This window comes from Typha angustifolia, chromosome 5 (genome assembly GCF_048772165.1).
Source record: "Typha angustifolia cultivar Huaian chromosome 5, ASM4877216v1, whole genome shotgun sequence".
Lineage (NCBI taxonomy): Eukaryota > Viridiplantae > Streptophyta > Magnoliopsida > Poales > Typhaceae > Typha > Typha angustifolia.
In genome coordinates this window covers 925,764-944,519 of record NC_133243.1, presented here as the reverse complement: position 1 = coordinate 944,519, position 18,756 = coordinate 925,764, and the positions used below count along the sequence as shown (strand labels likewise).

At 34.1% G+C, this 18,756-nt stretch overlaps 1 protein-coding gene across 1 annotated transcript; it reads left to right on the top strand.

The window, feature by feature from the left end:
• The first annotated feature begins 652 nt into the window (after positions 1-652).
• LOC140759999 (adagio-like protein 1) lies at positions 653-10,024 on the top strand. The gene is made up of 2 exons (XM_073096750.1): positions 653-1,277; positions 7,960-10,024. Exons 1-2 carry the CDS (start codon positions 1,042-1,044, stop codon positions 9,599-9,601), a joined length of 1,878 nt encoding a protein of 625 aa, XP_072952851.1. The 5' UTR covers positions 653-1,041; the 3' UTR covers positions 9,602-10,024.
• The last annotated feature ends 8,732 nt before the right edge of the window (positions 10,025-18,756 follow it).

The following is an 18,756-nucleotide window of genomic DNA, read 5'->3' as shown; positions in this document are numbered from 1 at the left end:
AGAAATAACATAAAATGGAGGGAGCAAAATAAAATTTTCCCTTTAGATAGTAAACATAAAAAGCCAGAATGAAGGGATGAAAATAGAAATAACATAGAATAGAGGGAGCAAAATAAAATTTTCCCTTAATTAAATAATTTGGCAAAACTCTTTTGAAGAAGAGACCTCTCAGTCATCACTCGATGACGAGTAGTTGTATGGTTAGCTTGATTAACGACATGAGTTTTAGTAGATAGTAAACATAAAAAGCTAGAAAGAAGGGATGAAAATGGAAATAACATAGAACGGAGGGACCAAAATAAAATTTTCCCTTAATTAAATAATTTGGCAAAACCTTTTTGAAGAAGAGACCTCTCTAATGAATCAACGACATGAGTTTTAGTAGACAGTAAGCATAAAAAGCTAGAAAGAAGGAATGAGAATAGAAATAAGATAGAATAGAGGGACCAAAATAAAATTTTCCCTTAATTAAATAATTTGGCAAAACTTTTTGGAAGAAGAGACCTCTAGTAGACAGTAAACATAAAAAGCTAGAAAGAAGGGATGAAAATAGAAATAATATCAAATGGAGGGAGCAAAATAAAATTTTCCTTTAATTAAATAGATAATTTGGCGAAACCTTTTTGAAGAAGAGAGCTCTCTAGTGAATCGATCCCAGGCATCATCGCTCGATTAAGAGTATAGTTGGGTTGTTGGCGATTACAATCAGAGCGATTCCTTCTCCTCGCGAAGCCTCTCGGTCTTAAAACGCTTATTAAGTCGGTTTGTTTTGTGGCCATCTTTCCGACCACTCGTTTACTTCCACTCTTTCTCTCTCGATCTCTCTCGACCTAACCCTCCTCTTCCTCCCATCCCATTTCCATCTCTCTCTCTTGGTCTCTCTCTCGCTCTCTAGGAGTGGAGAATTGGTGAAAATCTAATTCAATCCAATCGAAAAGCCCTTGCGGCTGTCGGCTCGGCTCCGGTCCATTTCATCGTCTGCGGCGGCGGATGGGGTGAAGAGAAGTTGGGGATCGAGGGCTCGGAATTGTGGCGAGAGGCATGGAGTGGGACAGCGAATCAGAGGAGGGAAGCGTAGGGGAGGAGGAGGGACTCGTGTTGAGGGATGGCAGTGGGGGGGCCTTCGCGTTTGCTTTCGAGGGGATGCTCCGGTCGGAGACGGCGTGCGGGTTGGTGGTCACGGATGCGCTCGAGCCGGATCTTCCCATCATTTACGTCAATCGAGGGTTTGAGGAGGCCACCGGGTATCGCGCTGAGGAAGTCCTCGGGAGGAACTGGTGCCTTACTTTCTCTTTCTCGGGGTTTTGAGCTGCTGAATTTTCTTATGCCAGTGCGTGTTTTCTTGTGATGTGCTTTGATTGCAGAATTTTTTATTTATTTATTTTTAGTGTGAATTTATGACCTTTTGATATAAATAGGCCCTCCAAACATGCTGTAGATTCTTGTATGCCTTGTAGAAATGGAAAATTAGCGACGAGAAGGTTGGAGGATTGGGACAAATGACTACTGTTATTTATAGATCTTAGAGAGGGCTATTTCTTGAATTAGTGTGTATTTCCTTGTTGTGTGTTTCGATTTCATTTGTTGGAATTTGCGGCTAATTGGAAAGAAAAAGGCGCTTTCAAACATGCAATATATTCTTGTATGACATGTAGAAATGAAAATTTAGGGGCTAGAAGGTTGTAGGATTGGGACAAATGACTGCTGCTAGTTATAGATCTTAGAGGATTATTCTTAAATTAGTGTTGTATTTCCTTGTGTTCTTTTATTGCAAAATGTTTTGACTTTTAGTTGGAATTCATGGCTGTTGGAAAGAAACAGGCCTTCAGACATGTAATAGATTCTTGTATGACATGTAGAAATGAAAATTTAGGGGCTAGAAGGTTGTAGGATTGGGACAAATGACGACTGCTTTTTGAAGTCAACATTAAAGGTTAATACACAAGACTGCAAGCAAATCAGGCATTTGAATTAGGATTTGTTAATATCTCTTATATGGATGACTCAAGTGAGAGAGAACGAGATCACGACAAAGGAGAAATAGAGAGGGAAGGTAACTGAGTTAGAATATAATATGTTTCTCATCATATTATTTTTGTGTTCTAATTATTATTCTAAGTGATGACAATTAGGTAAGTTTTTCCAGTGAATTCCTAAGTATTCAAAATCTTATGACATTCATGTTTTCTGGTCATTTATCTATTATCTTTTATTTTTCTATTTTCTTTGATTTTTTAAGATATTTTTGATTGAAACTCTACTTGACCTCCAAATTATTGAAATTTTAGAAACCAGATCCCACAAGGCTGGCTGATACCCAAAAATAAATTAAGATTTTGAGATCTTATACTGGCAGCAACATAAAAAAAAATGTTAGCTGAAACCTTTATTACCTTTGCATCTAGATATGCATAACTTTAATCATTTACATGTGTGAAATTGACATTTAAAAGTTTAAACTTGAAAATGGAGTATGTGGATTCCTGTAAATGTCTTGTTAACAAATGATGTAATATGTTCAATCCTATCCCAGGCTCATTAATATCCATGTGTAAATTTTATGAAGGAATGTTAGATGCATTCCCATGAATGCATTATTGGAGCAGTTGCTCCTAGAAACTTACATGTGTCCTCTCCTCTCTTCTAGTGCGAGTGCATCTAGCATTCCTCAATTTTATATGCACAAATTTGTCAGATTTGATTCCTCCACTTTAAGCACTGAGTAGCCCTAGTATTGAATGCTCTCTATAATACCTACTTCTTTTGCTGCATGGGAACTTCATTAAGAATATGATCTTTCTTAGCTATCTTGAAGATATTAAGAAATTTGATTTTGAATTCATCTACACCATGCATTTTTTTTTTCTTTTCATCTTTTAAATAGATAGAATCAACAAAAATAGATTAAACATTACAAAAAACAATATGAGAAATGCTAAAGATGGGTTAATATAGGGTTGCATGTCAGTTCTTAATCTCTTGCTGTGTTCTCTCTAAGAATGTAAGATGCTTCAAAGTTATATTTTGCTATATGATGTTGCTATGTATGTCACTTCGAATTTAGTAAGATCCAAGTATGATAACTAAACTTTGGAGCTCAATCAACCTAGTATGGTCATTTATATCTTTGCTGTGAGCTAATTGTGAGGTTCGACAACTTCTGTTTTGTTTGGAAGCCTTAGGCTTATATTTGGATGGAAGAGATTGGAAGTGCTTTTGAATTAGTTTTCTCCTCTTGTTTGGACCTTACTTTCTCCTCCATTAGAGAGAAAAAAACAGCTTCTGTAGTTTGGGGAGACTAATTCTTTTTCCTTGCATCACTTCCTTTCCCTCCTTGAAATGCAATCAAGTAGAAAAAAAGTGTTCTCTATTCTAATTTCTTTTCTCCTCTTCGTTATTTTCCATCGTTATTCATTCTCTCATCTATTTCTATAATGGGATAAGAGGTTAATATAATGTTGTAAAAAACGCTTGCCGGTATGTCGGTGTAGCACATAGGCAAGATATGCATGCGCTTATGCGGCTTAACATTTTAATGTATTAAAAATATTATATATGATATGATATTTACTATATGTAAAATTTGGTTAGTAATAAACTAGTATATGTATGAATGTACTAAATAATATGTTTAGAACTATATTATATACACAATAATATTTGGTAACATCATATTTTTATTAGATATCTAAAACTACAACCCACGCCCACTAATCCGAGCCACCTAAACCATTGAGTGGCTGCCTAAACCACCAAATGGCTGCCAAAAATTTCATATATGGTCCGACCATCTTAGTTGTCTGCCAGAAACTGTATATGCAGTACAACTACCGTGCTAGGCTGCATATGGCCTATGCGGGACAGCCCATAGATAGCCAATGTCAAGACAGGCTCCAAACTGCCTTTCAAGACATTGGTTAATAGTTCATAATTTTTTTGTAATTTGAAGGGTGGTCTAGTACTCTACTTCAATATGACACTAGCTGTGCGAGTTCTTTACAAAGAGCATCCATTTGGAAATGAGACTTTACCCTATTATTATGGGGACATCTGTTGGTAGTTCTTTACAGCTTCTGCCTTTTGATGCAGATGCAATAGTTGGAAACAATTTGTCAGTATTTGAGCATGTTATTTGTTTTAATATGTATTAAATCTGCCAAAATTTCATTACAAGTCAATCTTGTAGACAGTGGATAGTTCGCATTGATGTAAATGACTCTGAAGCGTGATTTAGGTTCAGATAGGAGGTTAGGGTGGTTTCATACTTTCATTTAGGAAGAAGTTGGTTAGTAGTTCATTCATTTTCAGCTTATTTGTTGGCAGCTTGGTACCTCTTCCACATTATTCTAAATTCTAAATTGAATTTGAATTGTCGCTAATTGAAACAGAAAGGTACATAAGTCTGTAAAAAGATATCCACATTTAGTTTAGGATATGAGGATATCATAATTTATTCAAATAGTCTCTTAATATACTGAAATATGCTTTCCCAGCGACCTAGTAGATGGGCATGACTTGTCATAGGCTCGTAGCCACATTGATCTATCTATAGGCTTAGATAATAAATCAGCTTCCATCCATAGTTATAATTAAATATCTGTATATCCAACATACCGTGACCTAAATCCTCTTCTCAAGCTCTCTCCTCTCTCAATGGCGCTACCACTTATCTTGAATGGGCCCACATTTGAGGTGAGAAGTGGGCTAGATGTAGATTTTACAGTTTAGTGGACTATTAAAAAATTTATATATACTATATTAGTATATATTATATATTATATAATCATTTTAATTTTTTTTATTATGAATCAAATTTGAAATGATCTGGATGTAAAAAATTATGAAAATTTAGGTGGTGGTAGCCTTATGAGATAGAGTTCTAATATGGAGAAACCTTGAATACGAAAGTTGTAGATCAAGACATTTTTAATCTTTTCCAAATGGTTTCATAATATTCGGTCGATTGATGAATATCTATGAAATATTTTTCTAAAACTCCGTAGAAGTTAACGAACTTAGCTAATTAAATAAACTCTAACATATTTAAACTCTAACTAAACTATGTAAGCAGATTAAATAAGATAACTAGGCTCGATTCATAGCCCAATATCCTCATGATTTGATTCGATTAGACCCGAATCATATCAATCCACTAAGCTTTTGATACCTTGTTCTCAAGGTGTCCATGATGGTCTCCAAATCTTCGTTCCCTCTCGAATTCTATATCCTTGATCTCCTTGCCTGTCCTGTCTACCTCATGGAAGGGGGCTTGATGGTTTTTTCTGTAAGGCCCGCTAATTTGAGCCATAGTCCACCCTAGTCGCTGTTGACTCGAACCAAATCCTAGCCATGAGTGGTTCAAGCTAAGGTCTTAGCATATGTGATTTAGGCCATGGGTCGAGCATAGAAGGTCCAAGGAAGGTGCTGACGGTGATGGCTTGGACCGAAAGTGCCTGGAAACCACCGATAGAAAGTTAGGATTTTCAGCCCTAGCTTCCATTGTAGGTGGGAAAGACAACGTTGGGGCCGTCGCTGGGGACGCTCCAATGTTGCTGTGACTGAGAACTCGACCTACAGGGATGGAGGGCGCTCACCATTATTGGTGCTTGAGGTGGCTGTGTAGATTGGCCATCTCGGGGTAAGAGAACCGCTGTCAAGCTTGGATAGAGTCCTTAAAAGCAATTTGGATTTCCTTCGAGTTCTCCTTCAATTCAGCCAAAATTTCTTTGAATAACGCCTTTGCTCATGCCAGTGGCTTATCGTCGGCGGTTGCTGGTGGTGTCGAGGAAACCTTCGCAGGGATGGAGACGAGTTCTTGGTCCTCCATGGCCGCAATCTCCCCTGGGTCAGTTTTGGATCACGAGTTCACCATTGTCTGAGGAACGTCGACTCTGATATCAATCGTTACAAATCAAATCTGGAACGATCGGGATGTAAGAAAATTATAAAAATTTAGGTAGTGGTAGTCTCATGAGATAGAGTTCTAATATGGAGAAACTTTGTATACGAAAGTTGTAGATTATGATATCTTCGATCTTTTCCAAGTGGTCCCATAATATTCGGTCGACTGATGAATATCTATAAAATATTTTTTTTAAACGGTACAGAAGTTAACAAACTTACATAATTAAATAAATTCTAACCTACGTAGATTCTAACTAAACTATATAAGCAGAATAAATAAGATAACTAGATTCAATCCATCGAGCCCAATGTCCTCACGATTCGATTTGATTAGACCTGAATTGTATCATTTTTGTACATTAAAAAGGCTAGACTTCATATGTGCTTTCATATGTGCTTGCATACCGCCCAGGCGCTATGTAGTGGGATGACATCCCAAATATTGTAGAGCCCTTTCAAAGCATTTACTCAAAACTGAGTAAATGCTTAGTGACCAAATAATTATTTATTCAGGGTTAAGGGTGACCACACCACTTTTCCCTTGATAGATTAATTGTATTAAATAAGTTATATTAATATGAAAATAAATGTGGAAAATTTTGAATAGATAAGAGGGTAGTACTTTTAATAGGTATGTGCTACTGCTATCCGCTCCTCGAGTTGCCTACATCGCCTAGTTTCCTTTGATTTGATATTTAACTTTCTATAGAGATGTACAATTGTTTTTTTGTAGTTATAATATTTTCTCTCTGGAGTAAAGTCCTTAAAAATGAAAATTCAATTAAATTGATAAGAATAAGAAAGGTTTCAAATAGGGTTACACTCTAGCCATCTTAAACAAAAATGATTACATTTGGGATTAGTGGGGATATAATAAGAACAATGCTTAAAGCTAGCATTTCAGTTTTAGTCTATAGATACATGATTATGTTAACAACAATGACACTGCAGCATAGGCCATTGTATTGGTACACTCATTCCTTGACTTTTATATATTGCAACCATATGTATGTTGGATATGCATGGTTATGTCTTGTTTGATAGAATATAGAGAAACATTCTCTTTATTAGGTGTTAAAGTGTCCAAGGTTATTTAGTTCTATTTGATTCCAGCTAGTCTGTTATAACTTATAAGTGTAGTTATAGTATTTCTCATTGTTATTTCTCCTTTTGCCAAATTTTCAAAATGCTGGAAGTGTGATCCTATAGATTCTTCTATTTTGTGACTATCAAGTGACGCCCTAAAGAAGAAAGATATAAAGCATTGATTTTTGATAGTAAAGGGATCAGTTTGATATGGTTTATTATGTTTAAGCTAATCGGTTTTAGATTATAAATTAGTAGGACAACTACTTGTATGCTTCCCAGAGATAAATACTTGGCATCAAGGCTTTAAACTACTCAGACAGTTTCCCCAGAGTATTTTGTAGCCTCATACTGCAACTTGCTTCAGTCATAATTTAATGCGCCTACCAGTTGCAAGAGGCTATTTGGGGTTATGCTCTGAAACTTGTTTGCTATGTGAATAGTAGGTGCTTCCAATCTATCATCAGCTGGTTAATAAATTGTGAATCATTTCTCTTCTATTTGGTGGTCTGGCAAGATTTCCTTTTCATCATTTTCTTGAAATTTCTGAGTGATCAGTCTAGGGAAGAGATGAAGAATACATTTTTCTGATGCTTGGATGGTTCAAGGATCATAATTTAATTCTATTTACAAATAAATCGAGAGATCCTTTGACCTAATATGGGTTGGCATGGTGATTCTAATGCTGCTTAAATATGCAGTCTCTTAATTATGAGTTCTTTAATATGCTATTTTTTTGGTATTGACAGAAACTTCATTTCCCGCGCTGTCAGTTTACCATATTTGAGACCATAGAACCTTACATACCTAACTCTATAAGCAAAAAGCCTAAAATTTATTTCTAGCTATTAGTTTTTCAGAAGTATTGGGTTCCTAGATCATTTTTGGGCTAATATGGGCTTATTTATAAATCATAATTGACTAGATGATATTTTGCAAGACTCAAATTATTCACATTTTTCTTTTCAGTCGGTTCTTGCAGTGCAGAGGACCATTTGCTCATAGAAGACATCCTCTGGTAGATGCCACAGTAATTTCTGAAATCCGGAGGTGTTTAGAGGGAGGGATTGAGTTTCAAGGTGATTTGTTAAATTTTAGGAAAGATGGCTCTCCATTAATGAACAGACTGCAGCTAACCCCAATATATGGTGATGATGACATAATAACCCATGTTATGGGCATTCAATTCTTCACTGATGCAAATGTTGATTTGGGGCCCCTTCCTATCTCTATGGCAAAGGATTCTATGAGATCTTCTAGTTTCTTCACTACAGACAAGTCTTATCGACCTATTCCAGCAGGCTATGGCAATATTTGTCGAGAATTTTGTAGCATTTTGCAACTGAGTGATGAAGTACTGTCTCAGAAGATCTTGTCAAGGTTGTCACCCAGAGATGTTGCATCTGTTGGTTCTGTATGCAAGAGATTTTATGAAATAACAAAGAATGAGGATCTCTGGAGAATGGTCTGTCAGAGTGCATGGGGCAGTGAAACTACACGTGCTCTAGAAACTGTGCCAGGAGCAAAGAGGTTAAGTTGGGGAAGACTAGCGAGAGAACTGACTACCCTCGAAGCTGCTGCATGGAGGAAGTTAACTGTTGGAGGTGCAGTGGAGCCATCTCGTTGCAATTTCAGTGCTTGTGCTGCTGGTAACCGTGTTGTTCTTTTTGGTGGGGAAGGTGTTGACATGCAACCAATGAATGATACTTTTGTTTTGGATCTAAATGCAAGTAAACCAGAGTGGAGACATGTCAATGTGAGCTCTGCACCTCCTGGCAGATGGGGTCATACTCTTTCCTGCTTAAATGGATCTTGGTTGGTGGTGTTTGGTGGCTGTGGAAGACAGGGTTTGCTCAATGATGTTTTTATATTGGACTTGGATGCACAGCATCCAACTTGGCGTGAGATACCTGGACTGGCTCCTCCTCTGCCCCGTTCATGGCACAGCTCTTGCACTGTCGATGGGACAAAGTTGGTGGTTTCTGGTGGCTGTGCCGACTCAGGTGTACTTCTTAGTGATACTTATCTATTGGATGTAACCATGGAGAAACCTGTCTGGAGGGAGATACCAGCATCATGGACTCCGCCTTCTAGACTGGGTCACTCACTATCTGTCTATGATGGAAGGAAAATACTAATGTTTGGTGGTCTGGCTAAGAGTGGCCCTCTACGTCTGCGATCCAGTGATGTGTTCACAATGGATTTGAGTGAAGAGGAACCGTGTTGGAGGTGCATCACTGGAAGTGGTATGCCTGGTGCCGGAAATCCTGCTGGAAGTGGTCCGCCACCTCGACTTGATCATGTGGCCGTTAGCCTTCCTGGTGGTAGAATTTTGATATTTGGTGGTTCGGTGGCTGGTCTCCACTCTGCTTCCCAGCTTTATCTCTTGGACCCAGCTGAAGAGAAACCAACCTGGAGGATACTGAATGTTCCTGGTCGTCCTCCTCGATTTGCTTGGGGACATAGCACTTGTGTTGTAGGAGGAACAAGAGCAATAGTCCTTGGAGGACAAACTGGAGAGGAGTGGATGTTAACTGAACTACATGAGTTATCTCTGGCAAGCTCTGTGCCTCTGTGGTATGAGGTGCAGGAATCCTGCAAACTTCCTTGAGTTCTTATCCCAGAAAAGAATTGTTATCCCTTGATCTGGAAAAATGATTATGGAATCTCTCCATTCACAGATCCAAGCATGGTCAAATGCAATGGACAAATGGGAAGAATGTATGTGCTTAAAAGGCCCGTCATCTGTTTTCTTCCAAGAGATGGTAGTATTTCTAGGTCTAAAGCTTGTTTACTGCCTGAATATATCTTCAGCATCGCCATTCTTAGTTATGGGTAGGAACACTTCCTTTATGATTATCCTATGGTATTTGGTATCAGATAAGTAAGATTCATAAGATAAACTTATAGTGTGCATATCTTATTTTGCGTATTTTGTGTAACCTCTGTATGATAGGAGAGCGAAGGTTGCCTGTGTACAGTGAGTACTTTGATGCATCTCTCTCTTGAATGCGAATTTAATGCGATTGCTCGACGTCATCTTTTTTTGTGAATATTTGTTCCCTTATTTTTTTCTTTCTTTTCTATTTTTCTGCTATTGTACTTGTTTAAACTTCGCCCTGTGAATATGTCTTTTGAGTTTCTTGTTTAGGGGTATTACACTCCTTACGAGGATCTGTTTCGGATTTCATGATCTCCCAAGTAGAGTTCTTACAGTGACTTTCTTATAGTTTTGTTTTCTCTTGCTTTCTGCTATGTATCATGGTTCCAGCTAAAAATGATTGAATATTGTTCATTTCTGCATCGCCACAATGGATTTATATTTGGTTATCCAGATTGAATCAGTTATATATTTGTTCTAGTCTTATCTAGATGAGGATAAGATAAGTACTTTATGCAAATTTTGGTTCTATAAAATTGTACATTAAACATATATTCGAACAGATATGTCATTTTTGTGTAACTGTAACTGTATAAAGTAAATATGGACTGACTTAGAACCTTCACCTTCATCTGTACTCGAGAAGTGGTTTCAGTACCGCTTGCTTGCCCAATAATCAGTATAAAGTATACTTATTAGAGTTTAGGGACTCCCGTGAATTGGTTCGGGGACTCCTAAACTGGTTTAGTTTAAGTTTACTCTCTAAAAAATTAAGATTAATAAATGAGACTAGCTAATATAGCATGGGGCTAAGCCTAGGGGTGGCAATCGGGTCGGGTTAAGCGGGTTCGGGTCGGGTCAGATTCGGGTCGGGTCAACATCTCCCTAACACGAACATGACCCGATTATTAAACGGGTTGTATTTAGTAAACACGAACACGACCCGTTTATTAAACGGGTAACACGACGACAACCCGTGTAACCCGTTTATTAAATGGGTCGGGTTAAAACAGCACAACCCGTGTAACCCGTTTTAAAAATGGGTCGTATTAACACAACCCGAATAATACAATAATATTTAATTATTTACTATTTAACCCCATATAAAAATTAATATTTACTAATTTACACTATATAAATAATACATTATACAATAATATCTTTTCAACTCAAAATTTATACAACATAAAAATAATAATTATAAGTATTAAGCCATTAACCCTGCATTCAAACAGAATTTATTATACAATTGACTGGGCTAACACAAATAGAATCTTTTATACAATAAACTCTCAGTTATACAAGCCATTAACCCATAAATCCTAACACAAATCCTTAATTACAACTATAAGTCGGTAACAAATCCAACTCCTCAATGATAGAGATCGGAGACTGACGGCGATGGCGTGGTAGATCGATCGACCGACAGCGACGACGATGGGGCGGGCAGGCAGGCGTGCAAGAAGGATGGCGATCCGTCGGAGATCTAAGGAGAGAAGGGTGGCAGTGGAGGCGAGGCCTCGAGAGGGAGGATCAGAGAAGATCGAGCCTTATGATTTCCGTCGGAAGTCTGAGGAGAGGCAAGGCTGCAAGAGAGTGGGAGGCCCGTCGGAGATGAGGAGAGAAGGCTGCGGTGGCGACGAGAGCTTGCCATTGGCGGCGATGGAGGTGAGAGGGAGGAGGGGAAGAGATGATGAGATTTCGAAGAAGAAGGGATCTAATGGAAGAAGACCATTAAGCTAATCTAATGGAAGCAAGAGCTTACCGTTGTCTCCACTCTCCACCACCGCCGCGGCCATCATTGCCCTCTCGGTCGGTGCACCATTAAGCCGATCTAATGGAAGAAGACGACGAGGAGACGGCTGCGAGCATGGGTAAGGGCTAAGGGGCGACGACTGCGAGCATGGGTAAGGGCCAAGGGGCGACGGTTATGGGCATGGGTAAGGACCAAGGGGCGATGGTTGCGGGCATGGGTAAAGGCCGAGGTGCGACGGCTGCGGGATCGGGATTTGGCCGATTTGGGGACTCACTCAACTGGTGTTGAGTATTAGGGTTAGGGTTAAAAACTTATATATATATATATATATGGCGGGTTTGCGGGTCGACCCGACCCGTTTACTTAAACAGGTTAAAAGGGTCAAGCGGGTCAGTGGTATAAACCCGAACACGACCCGATTAATAATCGGGTTAGACGGGTTGACCCGTTTATGACCCGAACCCGATTAGACTAAACCCAAACCCGATTAACAGTCGGGTTGTCGTGTCGGGTTATCGGGTCGGGTCAATTTTTGCCACCCCTAGCTAAGCCTCAAATCAAATAAGGCTTTTAGCTCTTTGCACTTTCTTAAGAGTTGTATGGTTGTAGAGCATAAAAGACTTGGCCTATGTTCACTTTTGGAATAAAGAAGAGAGCTAATATTAGTGTAAGCTATTTTAATGTTTAATTCAATATTAGTATAATGAATAATAATTATATTTGATGTGATATAAAGTTTATATTAAAGTATTAAAGAATAATACAATTGTATCGAGAATGAGTGATATTTTAAATCAAATAATAAAAATATTATTGAGTATATGTTAAAATAATAATAGTAATTAATATTTATTTAAAATAATAATATTGTTTTATTACAAAATACATGTTTAAAATGCTCTATTTATTCACATTAAGGACAAAAAAGGATTTACAAATGCATAGCATGTATGATAATATAGTGATTATGTAATAATAATCCAGTAGCAATGCAGTGCATAGTAATATAGTAGCAATGTAATGATAATGCAATAGTTATGTATGTGTGGCTATGCAGTGGTTATATAGTGCATAGTAATGTGTTGAAGTGCATGATAATGCGTTGCAGTGTGTGACAATATGTGGCTATGCAGTTTGTGGTAATGTGTTGTAGTGCGTGACAATACGTGATTATACAATGGTTATGTAGTGTATAGCATTGCATGGTTATATAGTAGCTATGCAGTACGTGGCGATACATTGTAATGTGTAGTTATACATTGCAGTGCGTAATAATTTATAACTATGTAGTGGTTATACAGTGCGTGACAATACAAATATTTTTGTGATAACTATTTTAAAAAAAAAAGATAGAGAGAGGAGAGAGAGAAGGGATATCAATTGTAGTTAAGGTGATGTATAATTAAGTGATGTCTAATTTAAATAAAAAAATAACTATGTGTTATTATTAAATTATTTTTTAAAGTTGTATGAAATAATATGAGAGATAATGATGAATTACTATACCAGAATAAGCTAAGGTGTTGTATTACTACACAAGAATAAGTGCCCATTCTAGAATAATGCTATTCTTATTCCACAAGCTCACGAGGGCCTGAGCAAATGCATCTATTTACATTTTGTGAAATGTATATTCTCTCTCTTTTTCTCCTTTTCTTCATATTTTACAGCATTTAGTTTTACCAATGTTTGTAAAATAGTGTCTGCACGATTTATAATAATCATTATTGTTATAACATTTATAGAGCTTTTTAGTTGTGGAGGGTAATGATGGTGGCAACAAAAAAGTGATTTCAGAAAGAGAAGGAGATAAAATAGTAGACCTGACTTAGTAGGAATAGAGATAGATCTCATCTAATTGCTCTAAGCCTTTGTACGTAGATTGTTCAAATAGTACCCACCATGTGTTCTTTTGTTAAGAGTTTAATTTTGTAAGCTCTATCTTACACAATTAATTATTTGTGTCATCCATCTGATTGGGCCACTGAAAATTTAAATTGAGTAGCATATCGTTGTAATGCACATTTGCTACATCTAATAGTCTATTAGAAAAAGTTTTAGTTTCAAACTCTTATTAATGCAAACTAAGCTGTATCCTTATTCTCTGTGCACAATCAATATCACTTATTATATATTTTCAATAAATTAAAGCTGTAGTTCACCGAAAACACACTCTCTGTGATGATTTATTATTTTTATCTCACCTTCAACTTAAAGTCTACTCATCTTACTCTACCATAATTATTCATTTATTGCTTTAGTTATTGTAAGCTAGTTATATATGTGATATTCTTGTCTTCAATATCATGTAATCATTATTCTCTCTAAGCTTTTATTGACATTTCTATTTTGCCCTATCATTTTTTTTTTGGGGCCTTTTATACAGTTTAGAACATTAAACTGTACTTTATTTAGTTTTCCATATTGCAATAATAAGAATTACTTTAGAAAATATTTTGAGGCAAATTTGGCCATCTTGGTGGTTGGAAGGAAAATAAATTAGCTTTGATTATATGCATATTTTTTCTTAATTAGTTTTTATATGCTAATAATCAATGCATATTTTTTGTAGATCTTTTATAGATAATTCTTAAATTAGTGTATTCTTTGACAAATCTAATTGAGAAGTATAAGATCTCGAGCTGTCTTAAAATCAGGAAATGGTGAGTATAAATAAGAAACATAAATTAAAAAATGAGCAAAACAAATATATGGTATAACTATTCTTTGGATGCTACATTTATTGAAAGAACTACACATAAATTTATGAGTGAGCCGCACAATAATGTCCTCATACGTACACTTTTTTTGCAGATTGGTGGCATTTTTTCATGGTGCACTTCGTAGCAGCAAAATATTATCAAAATTAGAAAAAAAAATATTATTGAGATTGTCTATGACGGGCTAGTGTATGGAGAATGCAATAAGAAGCTATAATATTTGTGATGTAGTTTAAGATTATACTCCTTTTGTTTTAATTCTAGTTTTTATGATGTAATTTGGATGGAAGACAATATGTAAGCCATACTTTATCATAAGTTATATTATGTTGTAAATCATACTCTGTCATATGATATATTATCACTTTGTATTTATTTTATGTAACAAATTATCTACTATAATGAGGTTTTTTTTTTCATTATGTATAACCGTGAGGTTTTGATTTTCTATTATTTGTTGTTAGATACTTGTTGTCATATATATCTTTGTTCAGAAAATGGATGCAAACTTTTATAATCTAAGTGCATTCATTTTCTATACTAGATGCACACCTTTTAATTTTTTTATATAATTGATGCACATAGTCATAATATATATTTTGTGCAAAATTATAGAGTTGATGCGTACCCTTTCAAAAATATATTATATATTTTGTATAGTCTTTGTGTACCAAATTACATAATTGACGCACATCATTTTTTATATGATTTCGATGCATATTTTTTTTTTCAAAAAATTAATGTAAATTTCTGCAATTTGGATGCATTCAATTTGTATAGCAGATTCTTATCTTTTTATTATTCTTTTTAATATGTTTTGTGCTCATGAAACATACGTAAATTTTTGCAATTTGAGTGCATTAAATATGTGTAGCAATACATTTGGTTATTATTATTATTTTAATATTTTATTGTCCAAAAAAATGGACACAAATTTATGTGATATGAGTGCTATCATTCTTCTATTGTATAATATAGTTATATTTTAGTGTTATATTATTTGTTGTTTAGTAATATTTTATTATTCTTTGTTTTTCTATTGAGAAAATGTATGCAAATTTTTATAATCTAATTTTTGTAATATCAACACAAAATGCACAATTATTTTGTGTAGCAACAGATGGACACATTTTAATTTCTTTTATATATTGGATGCATATCTTTTATAGTGGATGCATATATTTTTAACATTATAATGTATATTCTGTATAATATTTGTGCATAATTTTTATAAACAAAACATATTAATTTTTTACTAGGTTTCGATATTTACCTTGGCAAAGCGATAACCATAGTCTTTTTGTATAATTCTTACTATATTTGAATGTATATCCGATAAAAATAAAAGTGTATATTTTATATAGTTTATGCGTATAATTTATATAGATAATACATAACATTTTCTAATAGATTTGGATGCATACCACGACAAAAATGAAAGCATACATTTTGTATACTCTTTGTGTATAGCTTACATAAGCAATACATGCTCTTTTTGATTAGATTTGGATGCATACCTTAGCGAAAATGAAAGCGTATATTTTGCATATTCTTTACTTATAATTTATATAAGTAGTGCATGCCATTTTTAACTAGATTTAAATATATGCTTAGGCAAAAAATGAAAGCGTATACCTATAATTTATATAGGTAGTGCATGTCCTTTTTTTCTACTAGATTTTGATATATACCTTATCATTTTTTTTTTAAGTGGCGTGGTCTATTACTCTTGCAAAGTTATCTAATTTTTTTAAGACTTAGTTATTCCATTTTTTATCCTAAGGATATCTTAGTCATAATTTTTTTTGAATATGTTTGGATAATAATAAATTTAAAATTTAAAATTTGTGATTGTTATTTTATCAAATAGATTGACTTCCATAGTTCTATTTAATTTCATGTTTATTTTTTATTACTACTTTTACATTTCTTAGTAAAAAAATATTTTTTTATCATGAAAATTGTACTTAATAATATACTATCGTGTTACTCTTCAAATAATTTTCTTAATTAGGTGCATACCTTGGCTAATATGAAAGTACATCTTTTATATAGTCTTTCATGTAATTTACATATGCGATGCGGAACAATTTTTTGTTAGCATCAACGTATTCCTTTGGTTTAAATAAAAATGCACATTTTATATAATCTTTGAGCATGATTTACATAGGTGATGCAAATAATTATTTTTACTAATTTCAATGCGTACATTGGCTAATATAAAGATGCACATCTTGCATAGTTTTTTTTTTTTACATAATTTATATAGATGATGTAAACAATTTTTTACTAGTATCGATGTATATCTTAGCTAGACTAAAAATTACATATTTTATATAGTCATTGAACATAATTTACATATATCATGTATATAATTTTTTACTAGTTTTAACTTATAACTTAACTTATATGAAAGCATAATTTTTGTATTTTTTACATATAGTTTAAATAAGTGATGCATATACTGTTTTAGTAGGTTTCGATGTATATTTTGGCTAATATGAATCAAAGTTTGTATTGAATTGTAAGAAGAGAATGTTTTAAACTATACAATAGTGGGGCGACTAATTAATCCTACCAAATCTAAATATTTCTGTGGATAATGTTAGGTCTTATAATGCAAGCAATCTTTTACTATTCTCTTATTTTCTTGGTATCTAGAGAAGAAAGCTTAAGGAAGATATTTTTATTTTCTCAACATGTTGCCCTTTTAGAGAAGAAAGTTTTTATTTATTATTCAAAAATTGAGAAGTCTAAATATACCAATACCATAATTAAGGGGCTTTTCATACTAATCATCTTACTTCTACCACTTCATTTCCACTCGTACTTTACATACTAGTTTATGCATGTACCCGATAAAACTTAGTGTTTTACTTGTAAATATTAACTATAAATAATATTAAACTATGAATTGGAATCATTTTGATATATGACTTGTACCAAATTCTCTCTTTCTTTTTCAATTCGGTTAGCTCTATAATGCTCCCGAATTATTCTGTGTTTATACTTTTTTTAATTAATTAAGACTCTTTTCTATTCTTGAAAACAGGTTAAAGATATCGTTTATACTTCGGACAAAAATTACTTTACCTGGTCTTTATTCTATATCACTATGCATCCCAGCACTTTTAACTAAATTGTAAATACAAATGATATTAATACAAGATAACTTAAATAACCCAATCTTTATTAAATAAATATATATTTCAATTTTCAAGAGAGGGTTTAAGGAGGATTTGCATGAGGTAAAAATAAATTTATTTTGGTTCTTGATAACACAGATTTTAAATTTAAAAATCATATATATCATTTACTTTGGATTGAGAACCTAAATTAATACAAATTAGTTAAGAATGCATTCAGATAAAGTAATACAAAACAAATTTCAAGAGAGAAAGTGGTTTTGGTCGAAAATATTGGAGGGTAAGTGCATTTAACTCAAAAAAGGAGTTAATTATATCTTGACTCCTTTAAACTATTATGCTGTATCGCTTTCATCCTCTCAAGAAAAAAATGGAGACATGCACCCTCTAAACTATTTAGATGTATCACTAAGCTCCTTCGTGTATATTTTATTAGAAATTTTATCAGAGATAATCTTAATAATTTGACTAATTAATAAATAAATAAAAATATCTTCCTCTTTCTTCTATATTATTTCATTTTTGCATTTATTAGCCATGACATCTCTCCAAATATCATCAGATTCTATACTAAAATTCTCTTAATTCTTTTAAGATCCATTTTTTTGCCAAAGAGGGGAAAAAAATAAAGACATTTTATCTATCTGATTAGTTAGTTAGTTTTTAAATATTTTTTCTAACATAATTTCTAATTTAGAGGGTGTTTGTGTGTTTTTATTTTGAGAAGTGAAAGTGATACTAAGTGATAATTAAGATGATCAAAATATAATTAAACAAAAAGAACCACTTAGTACCACATTTGTGTCTCTTTGAGTGTGTTAAGAAAGCGGGTAGAATAATTTTATCCCTAATTTTATTTATTTGTAAAATTATTTTAAATAATTTACTTTAAAAAAAACATACTATAGAGTACGGACATATTTGGTATGTTTCAAAAGAAAAAAAAAAGAATAAGAAAAATTATCTCTTTTATCTTGTGATAAATAATTCTTCGAGGTATAGTTTGATATAAGAAAATTAGGAGTGATTTATAACAAAACGCCTTTTAGTTTTCTAGTTAGTAGAAATAGGTCGCTCGCCCCATTATCAAATTGCAATTTCGGGTCTATGTAAAATGTACGTTCTAATTTTCAACAATATCCGTATCAAAAAAATGCCACACATCACCTATGTAATTTATACGTATTACCTATGCTCTAATTTTCAATAATATGCATCATTAATGTAATTTATATGCATCGCCTATGCAAAATGTATATTCTA

Coding starts and splice junctions, on each gene's coding strand:
- LOC140759999 (XM_073096750.1), top strand. CDS start 1,042: ATGGAGTGGGACAGCGAATCAGAGGAGGGAAGCGTAGGGGAGGAGGAG. Junction 1,278..7,959: donor GAAGTCCTCGGGAGGAACTG/GTGCCTTACTTT, acceptor TTTTCTTTTCAG/TCGGTTCTTGCAGTGCAGAG.